The sequence below is a fragment of the Lissotriton helveticus genome, chromosome 8 (assembly GCF_964261635.1).
Source record: "Lissotriton helveticus chromosome 8, aLisHel1.1, whole genome shotgun sequence".
Classification (NCBI taxonomy): Eukaryota; Metazoa; Chordata; class Amphibia; order Caudata; family Salamandridae; genus Lissotriton; species Lissotriton helveticus.
The window spans coordinates 282,368,276-282,389,858 of NC_136069.1; the positions used below are offsets into that span (position 1 = coordinate 282,368,276).

General features: G+C 45.6%; 1 protein-coding gene across 2 annotated transcripts in view; it reads right to left on the reverse strand.

Moving 5' to 3' along the window:
• NPAT (nuclear protein, coactivator of histone transcription) overlaps window positions 1-21,583 on the reverse strand; it is a 358,220-nt gene that overhangs the window by 229,615 nt on the left and 107,022 nt on the right. For both annotated transcript variants that reach the window (XM_078657048.1, XM_078657050.1), the window contains exons 8-10: window positions 19,883-19,997; window positions 19,328-19,419; window positions 19,153-19,240 (exon numbers count right to left, since the gene is read on the reverse strand). In XM_078657048.1, coding sequence (XP_078513174.1) covers window positions 19,153-19,240; window positions 19,328-19,419; window positions 19,883-19,997 — 295 coding nt within the window. The remainder of the gene's footprint in view (window positions 1-19,152; window positions 19,241-19,327; window positions 19,420-19,882; window positions 19,998-21,583) is intronic.

A 21,583-nucleotide genomic window follows, 5' to 3' on the forward strand; every position in this document is an offset into this window, starting at 1 on the left:
CGTTGGTGTACAGCAGCAAGAGGCTTCTGGGCTGCAGGCTGGGGTGGCTGCTCCCCCCGTTGACAGGGATGGCCTCTGGGTTCCCCCTGGCATGGTGCAGCCGGCATTGCCAGAGTTCACTGGTGTTCCTGGGTGTAGAGTGAATACTGAGAATTTTTTGCCAATACATTTTTTTCAGTTGTTTTTTGACGATGTGTTTTTGCAAAAGATTGTTGAGCAAACTAATTTGTATACAGAACAGTTTTTGAGGGACAACAGTGCCAGCCTTAAGCCCATTCTAGAGCTACCCGGTGGACAAATGTTTAAGAGATGAAGAAGTTTTTGGGATTAACTTTTTTGATGGATTTGATAAGGAAGCCATCAATGTCTTCATATTGGTCCACTAGTCCCTTGATGGCAACAGCTATATTTCCAGCAGTCATAAGTCGTGATCGGTATATGCTTCTTCTTCGGATGATGCATTTTGTTGATAATGGTTTAGCGTTGCCACCCGATCACCCTGATTGTGACCGTCTGTTTAAAATTCGGCCTGTCCTTGATCACTTTGTTGATCGTTTTTCTGAGATCTTTGCTCCTGGTAAAGAAATTGCAGTGGATGAGTCTTTGCTATTGTTCAAGGGCCGCTTGGTTTTTAGGCAATACATTCCTAGTAAGAGGGCACGCTATGGAATCAAACTGTATATGCTGTGTGACAGTGAGACTGGATATGTCTACAATTTCAGGGTCCAGCATTAACCCTCCTGGTTGTCCTTCCACTTTTGGAGTGACTGAGAAAATTGTGTGGGAACTTGGTAGAGGATTATTTAACAAAGGCCATCATTTATATGTAGATAACTTCTACACTGGTGTGCGGTTGTTCAAGGAGTTGGCCAAAGTGGGCACTGTTGCTTGTGGCACAATGCGCTGTAACCGTAAAGGTTTCCCAAAGGAACTTGTTTGCAAAAGGCTTGAGCGGGGACAGTCTAGTGCATTACGATGTGGGGAGCTTCTAGCTGCGAAGTTTTCAGACAAGAGAGATGTGTACATGCTGACTACTATCCATGATGAAAGTACTGTACCTGTGCCTGTTTGGAGTCAGGGTGCTGAAGTGCGCAAACCTGTGTGCATTTTAGCTTACAATAAGTACATGGGAGGTGTTGACAGAGTAGATCAGAGGTTGGAACCTTATGCTGCTCTTCGAAAGGCTTACATTTGGTACAAGAAATTGGCTATCCATCTTTTCCACTTGGCATCCTTTAATGCTTTTGTTGTGTTCCAGAAGTCTTGTCCTGAGTCGAAGATGACTTTTGTTAAGTTTCAGGAGTCTATAATAGGCAGCCTTGTACTAGTGGAGCAGGCAAGTGTTCCTAGATTTGGAGTGGTGGAGGATGTGGCTAGATTGAAAGATCGCAACTTTGCTGAATACATTCCTCCCACTTCCGCAAGAGACTTTCCGACTAGAAGATGCAGAGTCTGTTGGCGAAGAGGCGTGCGGAAGGAGTCTCGTATGTACTGCCCTGACTGTCCTAAGCCTGGATTGTGTGTGTCAGCTTGTTTTAAATCGTACCACACGCAAAAGACGTTTTGAGAGTTTTAATGAGCTGTAAAGTGAATTGCCTGGTCTGTATTCTGTAAAAAATTTTAGTTTGTTTCAAGGATTGGCATTAGTGCAATGTGTTTAGTTTTAGAATTTGTGTTAGCCGATTTGTAGGTATTTCCATTTGTTTAGTGTTATTTTGAAAAAAAGAATTCTAAATGTGTTTGTGGTGTGTGCAGGCTGGTGCTTCGATGGCGGTGTGCGTGGACTGGCGCTTGGCTGGTGGTGTGCGTGGACTGGTGCCTGGCTGGCAGAGTGCATGGATTGGTGTTTTGCGGGTGGTGTGTGTGGATTTTTGTTTGGCTGGCGGAGTGCATGGTTAGGTGCTTGGCTGGCGGTGTGAGTGGATGGTGCTTGGCTGGTGGAGTGCAAGGATTGGTGCTTGGCTGGTGGTGTGTGTGCACTGGTGGTTGGCTGGCAGGCTGCGTGGACTGGCGCTTGGCTGGTGGTGTGTGTGGAGTGGTGCTTGGCTGGTGGTGTGTGTGGAGTGGTGCTTGGCTGGCGGTGTGTGTGGAGTGGCGCTTGGCTGGATGGTGTGCGTGGAATGGCACTTGGCTGTCTGTGCACGGAGTGGTGCTTGGCTGGCGGTGTGTGTGGAGTGGCGCTTGGCTGGTGGTATGCGTGGAGTGGTACTTGGCTGTCTGTGCACGGAGTGGTGCTTGGCTGGCGGTGTGTGTGGAGTGGCGCTTGGCTTGCGGTGTGTGTGGAGTGGTGCTTGGCTGGTGGTGTGTGTGGAGTGGTGCTTGGCTGGTGGTGTGTGTGGAATGGAGCTTGGCTGGATGGTGTGCGTGGAGTGGTACTTGGCTGTCTGTGCACGGAGTGGTGCTTGGCTGGCGGTGTGTGTGGAGTGGCGCTTTGCTGGTGGTGTGCGTGGAGTGGCGCTTGGCTGTCTGTGCACGGAGTGGCGCTTGGCTTGCGGTGTGCATGGAGTTGTGCTTGGCTGTCGGTGTGCGCTGAGTGGTGTTTGGCTGGCGGTGTGCATGGTCTGGTGCTTGGATGGTGGTGTGGGTGGACTGGTGCTTGGATGGTGGTGTGGGTGGACTGGCGCTCGGCTGCCGGTGTGTGAGTAGTTACTTTCTGTTGGTCACTACACACACTGCTAGTTGAGTGACACTCCACGCAGTCCATCATTTTGTGTAGTTGCAGTGTCAGAAATGTGGGTGTGTGAAAGTGATGGGCCCTTGAATGGTGCTGTCTGCTGGTGTGAGTGTTGAAATGTGATGGGTCCGCGGCTGGCGGTGCGAATGTTTTGTATGTGTCACACGTACGAAAGGTGTATGAATGGCCTGTAAACCACCAGCTTTTGCACGAGGGGTTACCTGGGTTTTTGGCCCCATGCTAGATGGCCATCTCGGGAAACCTACCAAACCCACACATTTCTGAAAAGTAGACACCCGGGGGCTTCCAAGGAGGTATGGCTTGTGTGGATCCTCCAACGTTCCTTCACCCAGAATCTCTTGCAAACCTCAATTTTAGCTGAAAAAAACAGATTTTTCACACTTTTACGTGTGGGAAAGCGTGGCATCACTGGGCTCACACAAATTACCTCCCACCTAGCGTTCCCCCAGGTCTCCCGATAAAAATGGTACCTCACTTGCGTGGGTAGGCATAGTGGCTGCAACAGGAAAAGGCCCAATTCGTACGGTGGAGACTTAAAAATTACCTTTAGCAAAACTATCTTATTTTTTGAGGGGGTCACCTAAGCTTTTGGCCCGGGGCTTGGCGGGTATCTTTGGAAACTACCAAACCCAAACAGTTCTGAAAACTAGACACCCGGGGGAGTCCAGGGAGGTATGGCATGTGTGGGTCCCCCAATGTTTTCCTACCCAGAAATCCCTGCAAACCTTAAGTTTAGGTTAAAAAAAACACTTTTCAATACATTTTTGGGTGGGATCTCCCTGCCGGCACAAATGTCCTACCTCCCAGCGTTCCCCTTGATCTCCCGAGTAAAATGATACCTCACTTATGTGGGTGGGTCAAAGGCCTGTGACTAAGGTGGGGTGCTTAATTTGTCAAACCTAAATACTACATTTTTTAAAAATTCATTTTTAGCCTGTTCTGCTTTGGGGCACCCACACAAGTGAGGTATCATTTTACTCGGGAGAATAAGGGGAACGCTGGGTGGTAGGACATTTTTACCGGCACGGAGATCCCACGCAAAAAAGTTTAGAAAAGTGATTTTTTTACCTAATTTTAAGGTTTGCAAGGAATTCAGGGTAGGAAAACATTGGGGGACCCACGCATGCCATACCTCCCTGGACTCCCCCGGGTGTCTAGTTTTCAGAACTGTTTGGGTTTGGTAGTTTCCAAAGATGGCCGCTGAGCCCCGGGCCAAAAACTCAGGTGCCACCCCCCCCCCCCCCCAAAAATCAAGGTAGTTTTGCTATAGAGTATTTTAAATTCACCACCGTACGATTTGGACCTTTTCCTGTTGCAGCCACTATGCCTACCCACGCAAGTGAGGTACCATTTTTTTCGGGAGACCTGGGGGAACGCTGGGTGGGTGGAACTTTGTTGATCCACGCAGATTCCAGAACTTTCCACCACAGAAATGTGAGGAAAATGCGTTTTTTTGGTCAATTTCTTAGCTTTGCAAGGAATTCTGGGTAACAGAACCTGGTGGTAGGCAGTCGAGTCACCCCATCCTGAATTCCCCTGGGTGTCTAGTTTTCAAAAATGTATAGGTTTGCTAGGTTTCCCTAGGTGCCGGCAGAGCTAGGGTGCAAAAACTACAGCTAGGCACTTTGCCATAAAAGGGTCAAATTTTAACTGCAAAATTGAGGTGTGACCACATTGCATTTTGCGCCGTTTCCTGTCGCAGGCACAAGGCCGACCCACACAAGTGAGGTACCGTTTTTATCGGGAGACTTAGGGTAATTCAGATTTGTAAATCAACTGTTATTACCAATTGAGTTTTCATGCATTTCTCCCTTCCCAATGAAAGACATTGTGTTAAAAAAAATCTTTTTAAAAAATTACCAATAATTCTCATGCTAGTATGAGTATTCCCAATTTTGAAATGTGCAATTATATACTGTTTCTAAACTCTATAATTTGTACCCAAATCAGAAATACATAGGTGTCTTTCATACAGATTTTTCCATGTATACATTTTCCAAGAAAAAGTGCTCTATACCCAGTAAATAAAAAAATACCATTGCAAGTTGCTGCTCAGTTTTTGGTTCTGGGTTCGTCGGGTTCTTGGTGAAACTACAAGTCCTATATATCCCCACAACCAGGAAGGTCTAACGGATGTAACGGTATATTGCTTTCCAAGAGCTGTCAAAATTACAAGAAGTTATAGGTGAAAACGTTGAGACAAAAGGCTGTTTTTTTCAACAAATTTTCAATTATTCCAATATTTAACTGTTAGTTTCGATAAAGAAACCTTCATGGATCTAGACAAATGACCCCTTTCTGAATTTAGAATTTTGTCTACTTTTCGAAAATGTATAGCTTTCTAGGATCCATTATTGCTTTCAAACTCATTTCTACCATTAACTGGAAGGAGGTGGAAAGCTCTAAAAATAGCAAAAATAGGCTATGTCCCAGAAAAATGCCAAAACTGTGTGAAAAATGTTGGTTCTCTGACAAAAGACTGTCATTCCCTAAAAGCCGAGAAAATGGAGATTTCAGCCCCACAAACCCTTTTTTGATACCATTTGCAGGGAAAAACCCAGAGGCTTTCATTTGCAGCCCGTTTTTCCAATTTTTCTGAAAAAAACTAAAATTTCACTGTATTTTGCTTAATTTCTGGGACCCCTCCAAGGTAATCCACAAACCCTGGGCAGCTTTAGAATCCACATGATGTTGGAAGAAAAGGACACAAATTTGGCGTGGATACCTTATGTGGTCAAAAAGTTACAGGGGCCTAAGCGCGCACTACCCCAAATCGCCAAAAAATGGCTTAGCACAGGGGGGGAAAAGGCCTAGCAGCGAAGAGGTTAAAGAAAAACAAGACAACAAGTTACTTACCTGTAACTTTGGTTCCCCAGTATAGGTAACTTTCATAGATTCCCATGCTTTGTATCATTCCCCGTCGTCAGCCTGGGAGCCTCAGTAAATAGAAAATACAATAGCAGTATGCACAAAAGAGAAAGTAAGGCCTAGGCCTCATCTCATTTTGTAGCCTATCTACCTCTTTTTGTAAAAGAGACCAAAAACTTGCAACAACCAATCAGATCAGCCTCACCCCATAGAACCCTCATGAGAGAGCCTCGGATTTTCGCAGCCGTTGTGTAACAGAAACCACCTTTGCTGAAGGCTGAGCTTTCCCAGGGGAGGAGGGTGGGCGCATGGGAATCTATGAAAGTTACCAATACTGGGGAACCAAAGTTACAGGTAAGTAACTTGTTTTCTTGCCCCAGTATTGGAATTTTCATAGATTCCCATGCTTTGTATCACAGTAGCTAGCAGTAAGCCACAAGTGCACATTTTGTTACACGAGTAGTAACATATCTCTGTATAAACATCTTCATATGACAATCATACACCTTGTAACAATACATTGGAAAAACATGTGATAAAAAATGTGCAATTATAGGAAGGAGGAAGGGAAAGCTCACCTCTTATTGGAATAGATTCCTCAGTACTGATTGACCAACTGCCGCTTCGCTCCTTAAGAAATAGTCCGGCAGTAATGCTTCATGAATGCATGAGCACTGCTCCATGTAGCCGCCCTACAAATGTCTTTTATAGGAACTCCAGCGAAGAGTACTGCTGAAGATGAAACTGATCTTGTAGCGTGAGCTCGTACATGTCTCTCCAGCGGTTTGTCTGCTGCTTAGTGGTACTAATGAATTGCACTTGATATCCAGCGTGAGATTCCTTGTTTTGAGAGAGGAAGTCCTTTTCGAGGGGCACTGAAAGCCACAAAGAGTCGAGAAGATTTTCTAAAATCCTTCGTGCGTTCAAGATAAAATTTGAGACATCTCTGGACATCCAAGGAATGTAGAGACTGTTCTGCAGGAAACGTAGGTCTAGGGAAGAAATACTTTAGAACCACTGGCTCGTTTAAATGGAAATCCGAAGAGACCTTTGGAATAAACTTCGGATTGGTCCTTAAAAACAAAGTGTCATTTTTGAATTGTAGAAAAGGTTCTAAAATGGAGAGAGCTTGCAGCTCTCCTAGCTGAAGTGAGGGCTAAAAGGAGAGCTAATTTCCAAGACAAAAATTAGTCCACCCTGTGGATTGGCTCGAACGGAGGTCTCATGAGGTGAGCCAGAACCAGATTAAGATTACAAGCCGGAGGTGGAGGGAAGACCCTGAAAAGACCCTTCAGGAATTGCTTGATAATCCTAGCAGACCAGAGAGAAGGACCAGAAGCGGTTCTTCTGAATCTTGAAATAGCCGCCAAATGTACTTTGATGGAAGAGTGGGAAAGGCCTGACCTTGCCAGCGACAGAATGTAAGGCAGTATTTGATGAGGAGCCGAAGAGAACGGATGGATGTGTTCACATTGACATCACAGGCAGAAGCCCTTCCATTTGGCACAATAGGTCTTATTTGTACTTGGTGCACGAGCTAGAGTTAAAATCTCCCCACAGTCCTGAAGGATATTTAAACTGTGAAATTCTCTGTGCTCAGGAGCCAAGCTTTCAAATGGAGAGAGCTCGGATCTGGATGTACCACTTGTCCCTGGGACATTGTTAATAGAGATGGAATTGGACATAGGTTAAATGGATGGTCCTGAGAAAGCAGGAGAAGCTCCGTGAACCAGAATTGGCGAGGCCACGCTGGTGCTATTAAGATCATCCTGCAAGGTTCCGTATTTAGTTTCCTTAGAAGCCGCGGGATGAGGGGAATTGGAGGAAAGGCATAAACAAATGCGCCTGACCAAGACATCGAAAGAGCATTCCCCAGAGACATTTGATGGTGTCCCTGCTTGCATAGAGTCGGCATTTCCTGTTATCTGGAGTCGCGAACAGGTCTATGGTTGGAGTGCCACAACGTTGAAAAACCTCGTCCAGAATATCTTGATCCAACTCCCACTCGTGACAGGCCGATTTCAGACAACTCAAGGTGTCTGCTGTTGTGTTGAGGGTGCCTGGAAGATGCTCCGCTGAAAGGACAACTCTGTGGAGAATCGCCCATTCCCATATTTCTTGGGCCTCTTTCGAGAGAAGATGAAACCTCGCAACTCCTTGCTTGTTTATGTAATGCATGGCCGTTGTGTTGTCCGTCCTGACCAGCACGGTTGCACCTTGAACCCTCGGCAGGAAAGCTTGCAAGGCTAAGCGAATCGCTCTGAGTTCCAAAAGATTGATATGGAGAAGGCGCTGCCCTGGGTTCCAGTGACTGCTCACTTGGAGGTACTGTAAGACAGCGCCCCATCCTTCCATTGAGGCATCTGTGGTTAGAATCAAAGGGGATGGAGCCATCCTGAAAGAGAGACCTCTTGAGATATTTTCCTTGACAGCCCACCAAACTGCTGCCTTCCTCATTAGAGAAGTGACCTTTATCTTGTCCTCGAAAGAGCCTTCCACCTGGCGCCATTGAAAGTCTAGCTGTTCTTGCAATTGACGCATTCGCAGTCTGCAATGCGGAACTAATGGTATGCAAGAGGAGATCGATCCTAGGAAAGATTTGTATAGACGGACTGACAGGGACCGTCTCTTTTGTAGTTGGTTGGCGGAGAAGATTAGCTTCTTTTGTCTTTCCTCCGAAGGAAAAGCTTTGCAGCTTCTTGTATCCAGAATGGCACCCAGGAACTTGACCTTTCTGGATGGAAGAAAGACAGATTTGTCTTTGTTGAGATGCAGACCCAGATGATTGAAAAGTTGGAAGCAACTTTCGACTGCCTTTGTTGTTGCTTGAGAACTAATCGTCTAGGTATGGGAACACTTCTAGAGATTGTTTACTGAGGTATGCTGCTACCGGGGCCAATACCTTTGTGAATATCCGCAGAGCGGATCTGAGCCCGAACGGTAGAACTTTGAATTGAAAGTGGCTCTTGGCTACTGTGAAGCGTAAATATTTTCTGTGAGCTGGGTGGATCGGAAAGTGGAAATATGAGTCCTGGAGATCCAAAGTCGCCATGTAATCCCCTGGATTTAGAAGACCCAAGATGTCTTGAAGAGAGACCATTCAACAGGAGAGTTTTATGAGATAGGTGTTGAGCTCCCTCAGATCTAAGATTGGGCGCCATTTCTCCTCAGTTTTGCGAATTAGGAAAAATCTGGAACAGAATCCTTTTCCTCTTTGAGAGAGTGGCACTGGCTCTATCGCTCCCTTGGAGAGCAGTTGACAAACTTCGAGACGGAGCAGGAGCAGATGTATTGATTCTGTGGCGCGAGGGGCTCTGGGAGGTCTTGAAATCCCAGTGTATGGCCAAATTGAACTATATTTAGGACCCACTGATCTGTTATGATCTTCCAGCAATTGAGAAATGTGTTATCCTGCCCCCTACTGATGTTACAAGGGGGGAAGGAGCAGTAGGCAGAGCCAGGAAGCCGCTATTGCCGTTTAGAGGTATCTCTCCCCGGACGTCCCTGTTTACCTCTTGAAGACTGGCGAGAGAAAGACACCGATTGATTTTGTCATTGAGAGTACTGAGGCTTGAATGATAGAGAGGATTGTGAATAGGAGGAGTAGCGTGGTTGATAACCTCCCCTATACGTAGAGAAACCTTTTCCTCTTGCACCCCGGAAAGGAACCTTTTTATATTGAAGAGTGCCCAAAGACCTTGCCGTCTCTGTATCCTTCTTTATATCCTGTAAAGCGTCATCTATATGCTTGCCAAACAGCATATCTCCATCGAAGGGCAGATCCAGAATTTTATTCTGCACCTCAGGGCGAAACCAGGTATATCTCAGCCAACCCAGACGCCATAGTACCGCTGAACCTGCTAAGGCGCGAAAAGCCGATGTAGCAATATCCATTGCACAATCTATAATTTCCAATGAAGATCGTTCACCTTCCTCTAGGGTTTTCCTCGCTTCCGCTTTGGCACTCTCTGGAGGCTGATCAATAAAAGGAGAAAGATCGCACCACATTTGGCGATCATATCGTCCTAAAATTGCTAGTGCGTTAGAGGCTCTAACAAGGAGGCTAGACATAGAGGAAAACCTCTTGCCCACATTGTCCAGGCGCCTGCCCTCCTTGTCCGGCGGCGCAGTCAGGGGTGCCGACGGGTTTCTTGATTTTCTTTAGGCCGCCTGAGAAATAACAGAATACGGTCTAGGTTGGCCAATAAGACAGGCAGGACTGTCCTCCGGAGCTTTATATTTTTTCTCCAGATGCGGTACAACCGGAATCACAGTAGCTGGAGACTGCATGACCTTCTTGCCCTCACTCCAAACATGCTCCACTATGGGTACGGAACGGACCGATTTTTTGTAAGGTCCTTAAAATCATAGAGGAAACAGTCTGATTGCAACACAGGAACAGGAAGGCCAAATCTTTTAGATGCTCTTTCCATAAGATTATGGAAACCCCCCATGTCCGCTGGAGGCGAATCCACAGGGTCTGGAGATGGTGAAGCCCGATCTGGGATAACATAACGTCCCCTTCTGCGTCAATATTTTGGACATGTTGCACATTCTGGTCCTCATGCGAAGAGTCATCATCATCCTGTACTGTAACTACCTCATGCCCTTCTAACAAAGGTTGTCCTTCATTCCTTTGAGATGCTGATGCCACAGAAGTAGAAGGAGGCTGCGGAGGTGGTGGCGGGGAAGGTTGCATGGTTTCAGAGGTTTGAGATGGGAACCTCCTTGTAATCCAACAACATCAGCTGTAGGTCATTTATTAGTGAAGACGGCATGGCCACCATGCCTTGTTGAGATATTTGCTGAGGTGTACCACGAGGAATGAATTGTGCCTCTGGATGATGTTGACCCAAGTAACAATCATACGAATCAGAGTCCTGGTACTTCACCTGGAGTTGAGATGGACTATAAGCATCTCCATATGGACTTTCATCCTTGTCAGAATATTCCTCCTCCAGAAGAAGAGCTGGAGGTAAGGGTGTCACCCTACGGGGTGACGTCATTTCCGGAGTAATCAGTCTTTACGTTATAGAAATTTTAACTTTTTGGATCGTCTGCGGTGTCGACGACGAGGGAATCGTCGTCATTGGAGAAAGAACCTTCGTCGACGGTGGAATGGTCGCCGACGGTGGGCTGATGTTGACGGTACCGTCAACGAGGTAGACGTCATAATCATCGTCGCCGTCGTCATTGACATCGTCGCCATCGATGTCGTCTTCGTCGCCGCCAACACCTTCGCTGGGGTCATCACCGTTGACATCGAGGTTGTCAATCTCGTCGACGAAACAGAGGTAGGCTGTATCATCGACGAAGTCATCGTCGACGATATCGGCGAAGCTCTCGACAACTTGCCCGTCGACAGAGCTGAAATTGAAACCAGCTGGATTTTTTACGTCGTCGTCGACGTACCTGAGGAAACTGTCGTCGACAGACGGATTTTCTTCTCCCCTTTTGCCTCCTAAGGTGTACTTGAAGGTGTCTTGAAGATCTTCTGTTTTTCAGATATTGAAGGGGTAGTAGAAGGACCTTGGACTTCCCTTCTTACCAGATAACACCTCAGGAACAAGTACCTCCTTCTCCTTTGCACCTTGTGGAGGAGATCTTTTGGGACTAAGCCTTTTAGACCTTTCAGAGGTCTTTTGAGAGGACTTAGCAGGGGGATCAGCAGATGTAGAACGGGAAGACCTACCCCTCTTTGTGGACCTCCTCGAAGATGATGCTGAGGAGGAATCCTTACTATCACTAGAAAGAATCTCTTTCTGTGACTTCATCTCCTGTAGCCAAGTCAGAAGTCTTCCTTCCCGGTCTCTCAGAGTCATGGAGAAGAAGGTCCTGCAGATCTTGCAATCAGTGGCCTTGTGATCCGGGTATAAGCAATATATGCAGTCTTTATGCTTATCTTAAATATATATAGCCTTTTCTTTGAGCAGGTAGCACATGCTCTGAACAAAGCTTTCTTTTCTGACATCCTGAAGAGAGATTTGATGAAGAAAAATACCAAAGTTGAAGAGAAAACTGAGCAGAGCTCAGTGGAGACTCCCTTAGCACAACGTGCGGTAGAGAATCTGAGGCTCTCTCAGGAGGGTTCTATGGGGTGAGGCTGATCTGATTGGTTGTTGCAAGTTTTTCCTCTCTTTTACAAAAAGAGGTAGATGGGCTACAAAATGAGATAAGACCTAGGCCTTACTTTCTCTTTTGTGCATACTGCTATGGTATTTTCTATTTACCGAGGCTCCCAGGCTGATGACGGGGAATGATAAAAAGCATGGGAATCTATGAAAGTTCCAATACTGGGGCAACTTGCAAATACCTACAGCCAACACTACATGGTAGGAATGTGTAGAACATGTGATCTACCTCAGCTCATGCTACAAAGAGCTGTTACTGAAAGGTTTGGAAAGCTTATCAAAGAGAAAAAGCCAAATAAGGCTAAGTTCAATTCTACAAGATTGTATCGCCATGAGCCATAAACAAACAACAATCTCAACTGCCACCAACAGGACATGATGAATTAGTGGTGGTGGAACGAAGGAGCCGTAACAGTTTTTCCAGCGTTTCTACAACAGTTGTCTATACCCCTTTAAAGTTGGCTTGTTTATTGAAGAAAATCGGTAAAAACTGGGCAAAATAGTATGTCACAAGTTTTTAAATATAACATGCTTCTTAAAAATAAATGATCTCTACGAAGATGGTACTCTTCTACCATTCCAAGACCTCATGGAACGACACGAACTGCCTACTCAGGACTTTCTTCTGCATGCAGCGGTGATGGCGGCTGTGCGCAAGCACCGGAAAAAAGGGCTGGAGGAGCCACAGGTCTTCCCCCCTTGCCAGTATGTGGTCACCTTCGTGGGTCAGATCAAGGCGGTCACGTGTTTGTATCAGAGACTGATACAGGGCTTGAGGGCTCCTCTTGCGGGATTGCGCATTAAATGGGAGGCTGATTTAGGAGGGCCTATAGAAGAGAAGCCCTGGGAGATGTTAATGGAACGGGCATGGAAGTGCTCTCGCAATGTGAGATTTCAACTCATCCAATTATATGTGTTTTAACGGGCGTACCTCACTCCTCACAAAATTAACGAGTTTTTTGGCTTCTGCACTCACTGTCCGAGATGCAGACTGGAGGATGCTGCGTTCTTGCTTATGCTCTGGCGATGCCCATTGCTCCAGGGGTATTGGGGAGAGGTCCTGGCTAAATTGACAGAGGTGACGGATCAGGAGCTGCAGCATACTCCAGGGGTGTGCTTGCTGCATTGGTTCCCCCACACTGCCCGTAACAAAACCACCAGTAAATTCCTAGATTTGGGGTTAGTCCTAGCCAAACGTGAAATCACTAGTCATTGGAAGGCGGTCACAGCACCCAGTGTTGCACGCTGGTTAAGGGACTTTATAAAGTGGACAGACTGCGAGGGGGCCCTCCGACTCCAGCTTAGTCAGAGAACTGATAACGACAAATTGTGAGACACAGCGAGAGCTTGGGTGGTGATGGTGGACCTGCTTAAAAATCCAGCTGACGATGAGGACTGATCCTTTAGGCTTTGAGTGTCCTCTATGCAACATGAGACCACAGATCACAGGATGAGTGGGTGGATGGGGGGGGGGACCGCTGCCATGGGTGCATCATCACGGGTGAGACATGGAACACTGACATAGGGAATCTGTCGGAGAGTGTGACGTGCATACTGTGCAACAGAGGTGCTGATAGGGAAGCGACATGTCTGAGGGGAGGAGGGAGGTGGGGTTATGGGGGGGTCTAGGGTGGGGGGGTTGGTTGAGGTGGGAGGGAGGGGGTTGAGTTCCTTGTTAACTGAATTGCTGCATGGATGTGGGCAAGGCCCGCATACGTAAGGGGGCGCATGACTCAGCTTCTTGGGACCACGCTGCTTGCAGGAAGGAATATGATCTTTCCATTAAGAGGGACTACTCTTCTGGCAACAAAGGATAGGGCGTCCCAGACAAACTAGCGGGTTGCGAGGCCTTGCCATATTATGGTCACAAGCGGTCTATTCAATTCTGCTGTTATAATGTCGTCTCTAAGCGGATGTGTATGACGCGCTTGAGTGGATTCTGAAAACTCAATAAAGTTTGTTTAAAAAAAAAAATCACTGTTGTGAACAACCGAGGGATGCTTGTAAGGCCAAAAGGGAGCACAGCGAAGTGAAAATACTTGTGGCACACCGCGAACCACAGGTAATAACTATGGGCCTGCAGGGCGGGGATATGGGAATAAGTGTACTGCATGTCCAATGCCACAGAGTCGAGAGCAGACAAGACCTGTGCTAGGGTAGGCATTTTTAACTTATCTTACTGCAGAAAAGCATTGAGAAGACAAATGTCTAACATGGAACGGAGACCCCCAAACATTTTCAGCACCAGGAATTAACGGGAATAACAAACATGACTAACGTCTGGTGCCTGTACCCTCTCTATGGCTCCTCTGGCCAACAAGCCTGCATTTCCTGCTGGAAGAGCAAGACAGATGGTCTTCCATTATCCCATCTAAAGATAGTTGAAGGTGCAGCGAGTTTTTGAGAAATGGTAAGGCGTAACGCCACTGAAGTAATTGTAGGACTCATTTGCCTGAAGTCATGGCCTACTACCCTGGCAGAAAATGGTGGAGCCTGCATCCAACAGGAATGCTATTCGCCATCAAGGATATGCTAAAGAAGCTTAGGGGACACGGCAGCTGTGGGTGGTTGTTTGGTTTGGAATAAAAGACTGGTCTGCGCGCCGTCCATATTGCCCTCTCCTGTTGGTGCCGGAGCCACAAAAAGGTTAGGGTCATTACTGTGTTAGCGAAGGTTGTTGGAGATACCGGAAGCCCCCAACAAAGCCACAGAGGGGGCAAAACTGCTGACAAGGCTGAAAGGTAGGAGCAGAAGGGCCCAGGGAGCATGCTGAGGTCCTGCTGTCTTTGAAGTACTCCAGTGCTGAGTCTGCTTAAAAGATGGAACCATCAAATGGCATGCCCATATGACTGGCCTGGACGTCTCCCAGAAAGGCAGTGAACCGCATCCAGGAATGCCTGTGAAGGACACACAGGTGCCAATGGCCCTACTAAGGGAATAAGTGGTGTCCAACCCACAAGAATGGTGAACTTACCCGTATCACAACCATACTACACAGCCTGAGAGAAAATAGCAAAGGCCTCTTCCGGGACTATGGGCAATACCTGAGCCACTGAGACTCCCAAAGCATTAGATTAGCGACCTAAGAGGCAGCTAGCATTCACAGAGCATAAGGCCTGACTTGTAGAGAAGACCCATGTGAGAAAGTGCCTCTTTTGCATGGTTGATTCCCCACTTTTTGCCTGGTTTTGATGTGGTTTCAAATGTAATGCACAGGGACCCTGCCAGCAAGGTCCCCTGTGCCAGTGCTGTTTCCTCAAAACAAATCCCCAATTGGTACCTCTACCCCCTGTACCACAGGTTAGGTCATATCTGCATGAGCAGATATGCCGCTACAATATTGGGGTCGATTTTCCTAATTTTTTAAGTGCTACTGAAGCCATAAAGAGTGCATGAGCTGGGAACTCAACAACTCTAATTCCACAGCACCATGATGGCGTCACTGAACACAGGAGGGCTTGGTACCAAACTACTCCTTACAATAAATCCACACTAATGCCAGTGTGAGATTTATTGTACCATGTAGTCAGAGGGTACCTCAAAGGTAGCCCGTCCAATCAGGGCTGGGTCTATGCCTCCCTACCCACAGGTGGTTGGCATAACAGAGGGTGTAGACACCCCAGGCAAAGTGCCCATAGGCCCTACCTGCTCCTCCCCGAAAAGGCCTCCAGAATTTAGTATTTAGGTGGTTCCCGCAAACCTAGAAACTAGATCTGCGATGACCTAAGAAGAAAGTCGACGACCCTTTAGAGAAGACTGAAGATTACTACTACCCTGGATACAGCCCTACCACCCTGTCTCCAGCTTCTGCGAACTGTCTTGCAGCCAGTGACCTCTGAAACTCCTGGGAGGAATGCTGCCTTTGAAAAAGACTTCAATCTCCTGTGGACAGCAGACCTATCCTGAAGAAACCTACTCCAAGGACTCCAGATTCCAGTTCATCCGTGTCCCCTGCTCACTCTGCACCGGACACCCACGGCCGGAGTGGCTCACTGGTACAGTGAAGTCTCCCCAGCAATCCTGACATCGTGTCCAGTGCTGGTTGACCTCTCCTGCCATCCACGGCGGTGCCTGCAGTGCAAATCCGGAGCCGCCCCGACCACGATGGCTTCGGTAAGAAGACTCCAACAGCACCCCTTCACCCAACGCCCTATTAAGAAGCACTGAGCGCGTGACGTTGATATTGCACCCGGCACCCGTCTGCCCCTTTGTTTGGCTGGAGGTGAATGTTTGGTGCCGCTTTGTGGCTCCCCTGTGCTTAACCTAACCTCCAAATCTTGGCCCCTACAACCGATCTACTTACCTGCAAGCAGTGTGGCTCCAGGTACCCCCTATCTCCCTTGGAAAGGATTGGGCCGAACTCAGATTTTGACCTCAGCACCCAGCTGTCCCTGAGTCGCTGGTAGTGCAATTTTGGTATTCACCTGACCCAATGCCCCTGCTGACTTTTGGCTCCTAAGACTGGGATTGTAAGTGCAATACTTACCTGTTTACCATAGTATTATTTTCCCCATAGGATAACATTGGACTGTGTTGAAATATTCTAAGAATCGATTAGTGCAAAGTATTTTTAAATAAAAAAGTACTTACCTTATTACGAAGATCTTGGTCTCAAAATAAAGTACAAAGTATAGGAGGTCTGAATCTCCTTCCTGAGTCGTTTGTCTATTATTGATCACTGTTGAGCAATAAATGTCGTACAATCCTCTGTCTTGGGCCCAAGGCTGAGCACTGCACTGCGAGGAAAAGACAGACATGTAGTAGCGTGGGTTTCCCTGCAGAACGGTTGTGTTCTTAGGGGCCCTCTCTGCACCTCCGCAGTTCGAGTATACCACTGTGATAAACTCGTACTTGTTTCCCGTGTTGGTGGGAATTACCTCCACATGTGGTAGATCCATTGGGGTCCTGTTGCCACCTTATTATTTACTGGAATAAGGTAAGGTGGGTAAAAGACTGGGACTGATAGAAGTCCTGAAGAAGACCGAAGCGACCAAGTTTGGCACATAATTGAATGGTCGAAACATGTTGACAAGAGCACTTACAGGAGGGATGCTTGGGAGAACCTAATACTCCCCAGAAGCACATCCATCCTATATCAATTTTAATCCTGGCCTTGGGGCTCACGAATAAAAGGGTTGAATAGGGCACCCATGAGGTAGTTTTAAACACTCCCTATAATGCACCAATTCTATCACAGCACCCAGTCACAAGGGGATTAACACCCTGATACACTTTTTTGTTTGTGTTATATGTTGTTTTGTCCTCCCCCTCCCTATGCTCCATCCTGAGTGTGGCTACGGCAGGATGGATTGTAGGCAGACCCGATGATGAAGCATGTCACACACACCTGTGTGTGAGCGAGGGCAGTTTTCTAATGCATTATTTATGCCTATGTCTGTCAATCAGTTTGACTTTATCACTTTCCTCTCTACCCCTCTTGGTGTTCGCATGTTGTGCCAGGGGGTTTTGGGTAGTTGAGTTGGATTGACCCTCTCCCCTTTTTTGTGAGTATTATTGCTCGCCCACACTACCATTTATAGAGCACTTTGGGTTTTACATTGAGCCCTGTACACGTTTGGGAAACCCCTTAACTCTGTCCATGGTATTACCACCTAGTGGCAATATCATATACAGAGCCATCTTCCTATAGAGGAGTAATTCTAAACTAAATCAGGTTTACCCTGCTAGCCGAAGTCTGCACCAGAAGGCTCTCAGGAGTGGAGCGCTGGGTGAGGAAGTAGGGGTCACGCAGAATAGGGTAAAGATGCCTGGCAATCTGTCGATTAATAGGTGGGACCGAGCAAGGTTTGGACCAAGTCCCTAAAAGCATAATGTTAAGAGCATTATTGAATAGAAGGCGGGGTGCATTTGTGGCAGACATGGGTTCTTGACAGCAAAGACACTGTGTCAGTGACAGAAGAGTGGCTCAGTTAAAGCAGCTCTTTGTCTCGGTCGAAGGTGGGTCGGTGCAGTCTCAGAGCTGGAAAGCACCGTGGGTTGGCCACTGTAGTTCTGAGTTGATATCACAAGCATCTGAGGACTTGATTTCGACTTCGGTTGTGCTACTGGGGAGGGGACCGGCACCAAAGTCAGTCCAGAACCAAGAGCAAAGCAAGAGGGCGGACGGCCGGCAGAAGCCCAGTTGGGAGGCCTCTTGGCTTCCTGGAGACCAAGGGCATGCCTGAGGGAGCTGGCAATATGGCAAAAAACTGCAGCATGTCTTCATTAAATTCCTCAATTTGCTGCAGCGTTGCCATGGGACAAAGGTCAGAAAGGGCTCAGAAGTGGAAAAACTTCAGGAGCGCGACCTGGAGGCACGGTGAAGCCCTTGTGCCTTATCAGGGACAGGGCGGTGCGGCAAAGCGCTTGTACGTCTTGTGTTTTATCTGGAACTTTCCTGGGGATTTTGACCGCAATGGCACTCTGTCGCGGGAACGACTTCAGCAGCGGGACCAGAACCCGAACTTAAACTTTGACCGATTGCGACATGGAGTCTTGCTGCATTTTGCCACGAAAAGCTTCACTTCCAGGTTACAGATGGCATTGGGGTGTATGAAGGCACAGTAGCTGCGGGCCTTGGAGGCGTGGGCTGAACTGCAGGCATCACAGGCAAAATATGAGTGGATCGGTCACAGACAGCGGTTTGTGACAATTCCCACCAGGTCTGAACCCTCTAGATTTGGGCGGTGACATTTTTCCTTGCACACTGGTAGATTTGTTTGTCAAAAAGGCGGTCTCCGAGAAAAGAGGGGTAGCTCTGTATCTGCTGGAATGCAAAAAAAAATGAACTGATGTCAGCGTACATGGGTGGTGCCTATATAGGGCTGTGCATGTTATATCCGGTGCGAAATAACATGGATGCAGAGCCACAAGTACGACCTGCCGGTGCACAGGAATACTGATGAAGATTTTCTGAATCCATCCTGAGACCAGGGGAAATATTTTGGTCTATTCAAAAGGTGAGGAATCTGCAGTTAGATTCCTCACCTTATAAAACAAATATAAAAATAATATTGTATGAAATAGTAATATACTTTTTAAAAATACCTAGTTTATAGTTTTGGATTTTCTACTTAAACAATTTCCCCAAACCGTAAAACATTAGGGAATGTCTCAACATTAGATAATGTCTCAACATTAGATACAAAAGAAAACAGGATAAAAAAATGATGAGTTGCACAAAGGTTGACAGAACATATTCAAAGTCCTTCAGCAGTATATGACTATTGCTGAAAAGAGTGACTTTAATACATAAACAAGGGATGTTAGCACATATAGGAATTACAAAATTCTATAAACAAAGCACAGGCTCACATATCAAATAAAAAATGTAGTGTTTTTAAATCTTATTTTTTTTCATTCACATTATATGAAATACCAGTAAATTAAAGACAAAAAGTGAATTGCTTGAAGATAACAATTTACCATGTAATAATCACATTGAATATTGAATTTTACCTCAAGTCCAAGGATTTCATCAATTGCATTGTCAGTGTCTATAGCAGAACTGTCTGTTGGTCTTGATGCCTGGGCAATATTAGTATCACTGCAACCACATAAATATATTAAAATATAGACACTTTCAATAGGAGGTAACATCAGAACAAATGTTCTTTATATGGCAGTGTATTACCTTCCTAAGAACTTATTAATGTTTTCAGCAAGCTTCTCCTGCAGGGATTTACTGCTCAGAAATTTCTCTCTGGCATTCTCAATAACCATTTTCTGCAAAATAAACAAATTCAAAATGTTAACTATTAAAAAAATAATCTGCTGCTCTCACTTTTCCTCCCAGCAGATGAAATACATTACATGATGAAATACATTAACATACTCCTTCATTAAAGCAAAGGAATCGACATATAATGGATCAAGCAGATCGGACACAAGCTTACTGGGTTTACCAGGCTAACTGGAGAATATATAACTGAAGCACAATCTGTTTTAAGGAGCCTATTGTGACCTGTGGGATAACTGCTGTAGGTAGCCCTATTTATTTAATCGAGAAAATAAGCAACCACTGAATGCAAAAGAGCATCCAATTACATTTTCTAAAAGGCTTCATCAGATATTGCATTAGAAAATAAACTTCCTAGATAAATTACAGGTGATAATACCAATAATTAGCAATTAAAGGAAAACCGTGACCACACAGATTTGTCATGGAGTCATACAAGTCAATACTCACAGGGAAATTTCCATCAATGAGTTCTTGTAAATGATCATTTTGTTCATCTAGCAGCACAAAACTTGAACTCTCAACGTTTTTGTCAGTTAAATGGGATCTTCTTCTCTGAGCCTCGCTGAAATACAAAATCGGTGTACGTTAACAAATAAAATAATTAAGCAATTGAGGGCATTTTCTTCAAATAAACAGTTACAGGAAAATAAGGTTATGTCAAAGCAAATATGTAGGGCAGTGTAACTACTAAAGAAGTTTTGAAACGCTAATCCGCAAACAATACAGTATATATTACATCAAGCGCCATCACAACAGATAGAATAGATGGCATCACCGATGACACATGTACTACATTATTTATAACATTAGATATCACATAACGAAAACTCAATAGGTACTAACATTAGGAAGATGTTTATCGTACAAACATGTAACAGACAAGTGGTGTGGAAACACTTAATTTGGAAATATGTTTTTTTTTTGCACTGCTGCTTTGATAATATATGCACAGGTTGTAGGGTGATTAGATATGTACATTAGAAAAAAGTAGAAACATAAATCTATACTGCGAGCTAGCCTAATCTGGATTCCATACTTTATTATATATGAAACATAGTACCTAATTAACTGTTTGATAAACACAATTAAGTATACAATAAACCTGTTGACATTGCAACCCACCACGTAGTCACGTTACTATGTCATACTCAATATATAGTAACAGCTTGTTATCCAATTTTAATTGTATGCCAAAACGACAAAATGAAAGGTTACATACCTATGGTAATATTTTTGCATCATAGGAATCTTCATTGAACTCAAACACTGAATAATTCCCCACTGCCTGCACAGACCCAGGAACACCTTGGAAAATATAGTCTTTAATGGAATTAACTTTGAAGAATGATCTAAATCCAAGTTAATTAAAATTTAAATTCAATGTACGGCTGAACAGGGTAGCAAACAAAAAATAAATTTATATTACAGCTATCTTTGCAATGATATGAGAAAACAGCATATTCAATAGGGAAAATAAATTCCAAGAAAATGTTTTGTTCCACAAGAGTGGCAAAAGAATCACTTTAAAAGATTTCAAAGTGTTTCTTGACCAACTCAAGATTCAGCTTGCGTATCTGTCCAAACAGTAGTGTCTTGTAAAAGTATGTATAGACTTCAAGGGGTGTGTTTTAAAAATTTCCAGACTTGGAACATGCCTAAGCCATGCTGTTGTTACTGCTTTGCCCTGTGTTGTGTGAGCCCTACGTTAACCGGGGAGAGTTTTTTAGGTCAAGCCTAGTGGCAGTGCGCATGCTCTGCGAGGCATACTGCATTAGGGTATACAGTGGAAGCCCAACCCACTTTCCGCCCATATTTGTAAGAGGCTTGTGTCATTGTCCTTCGTAAACGCTGGTTTCCGATTCATTATGAGGTTGGTTAGTACCTCCTTGGTGCCGGCTTGTTGCCGTTAGTAATCTCCCATGACGACTGGACCTCTTACTGGTGGTGTTACACGGTCTGCTTTATAAGTTGGTGAGCACTATTTTCTTTAATGCTCTCCCCTATTCCACCCGTGACATCCTAGCACCCGCCCGCTTTCATATTATTTATTCACTTTATTGTATTGAATTCCATGAAACCCCCAGTTTCATGGAATTCAGACCAGTGTCGGGGGAACTGGTCACTGATCTGGTTAAGACAGTCAAATCA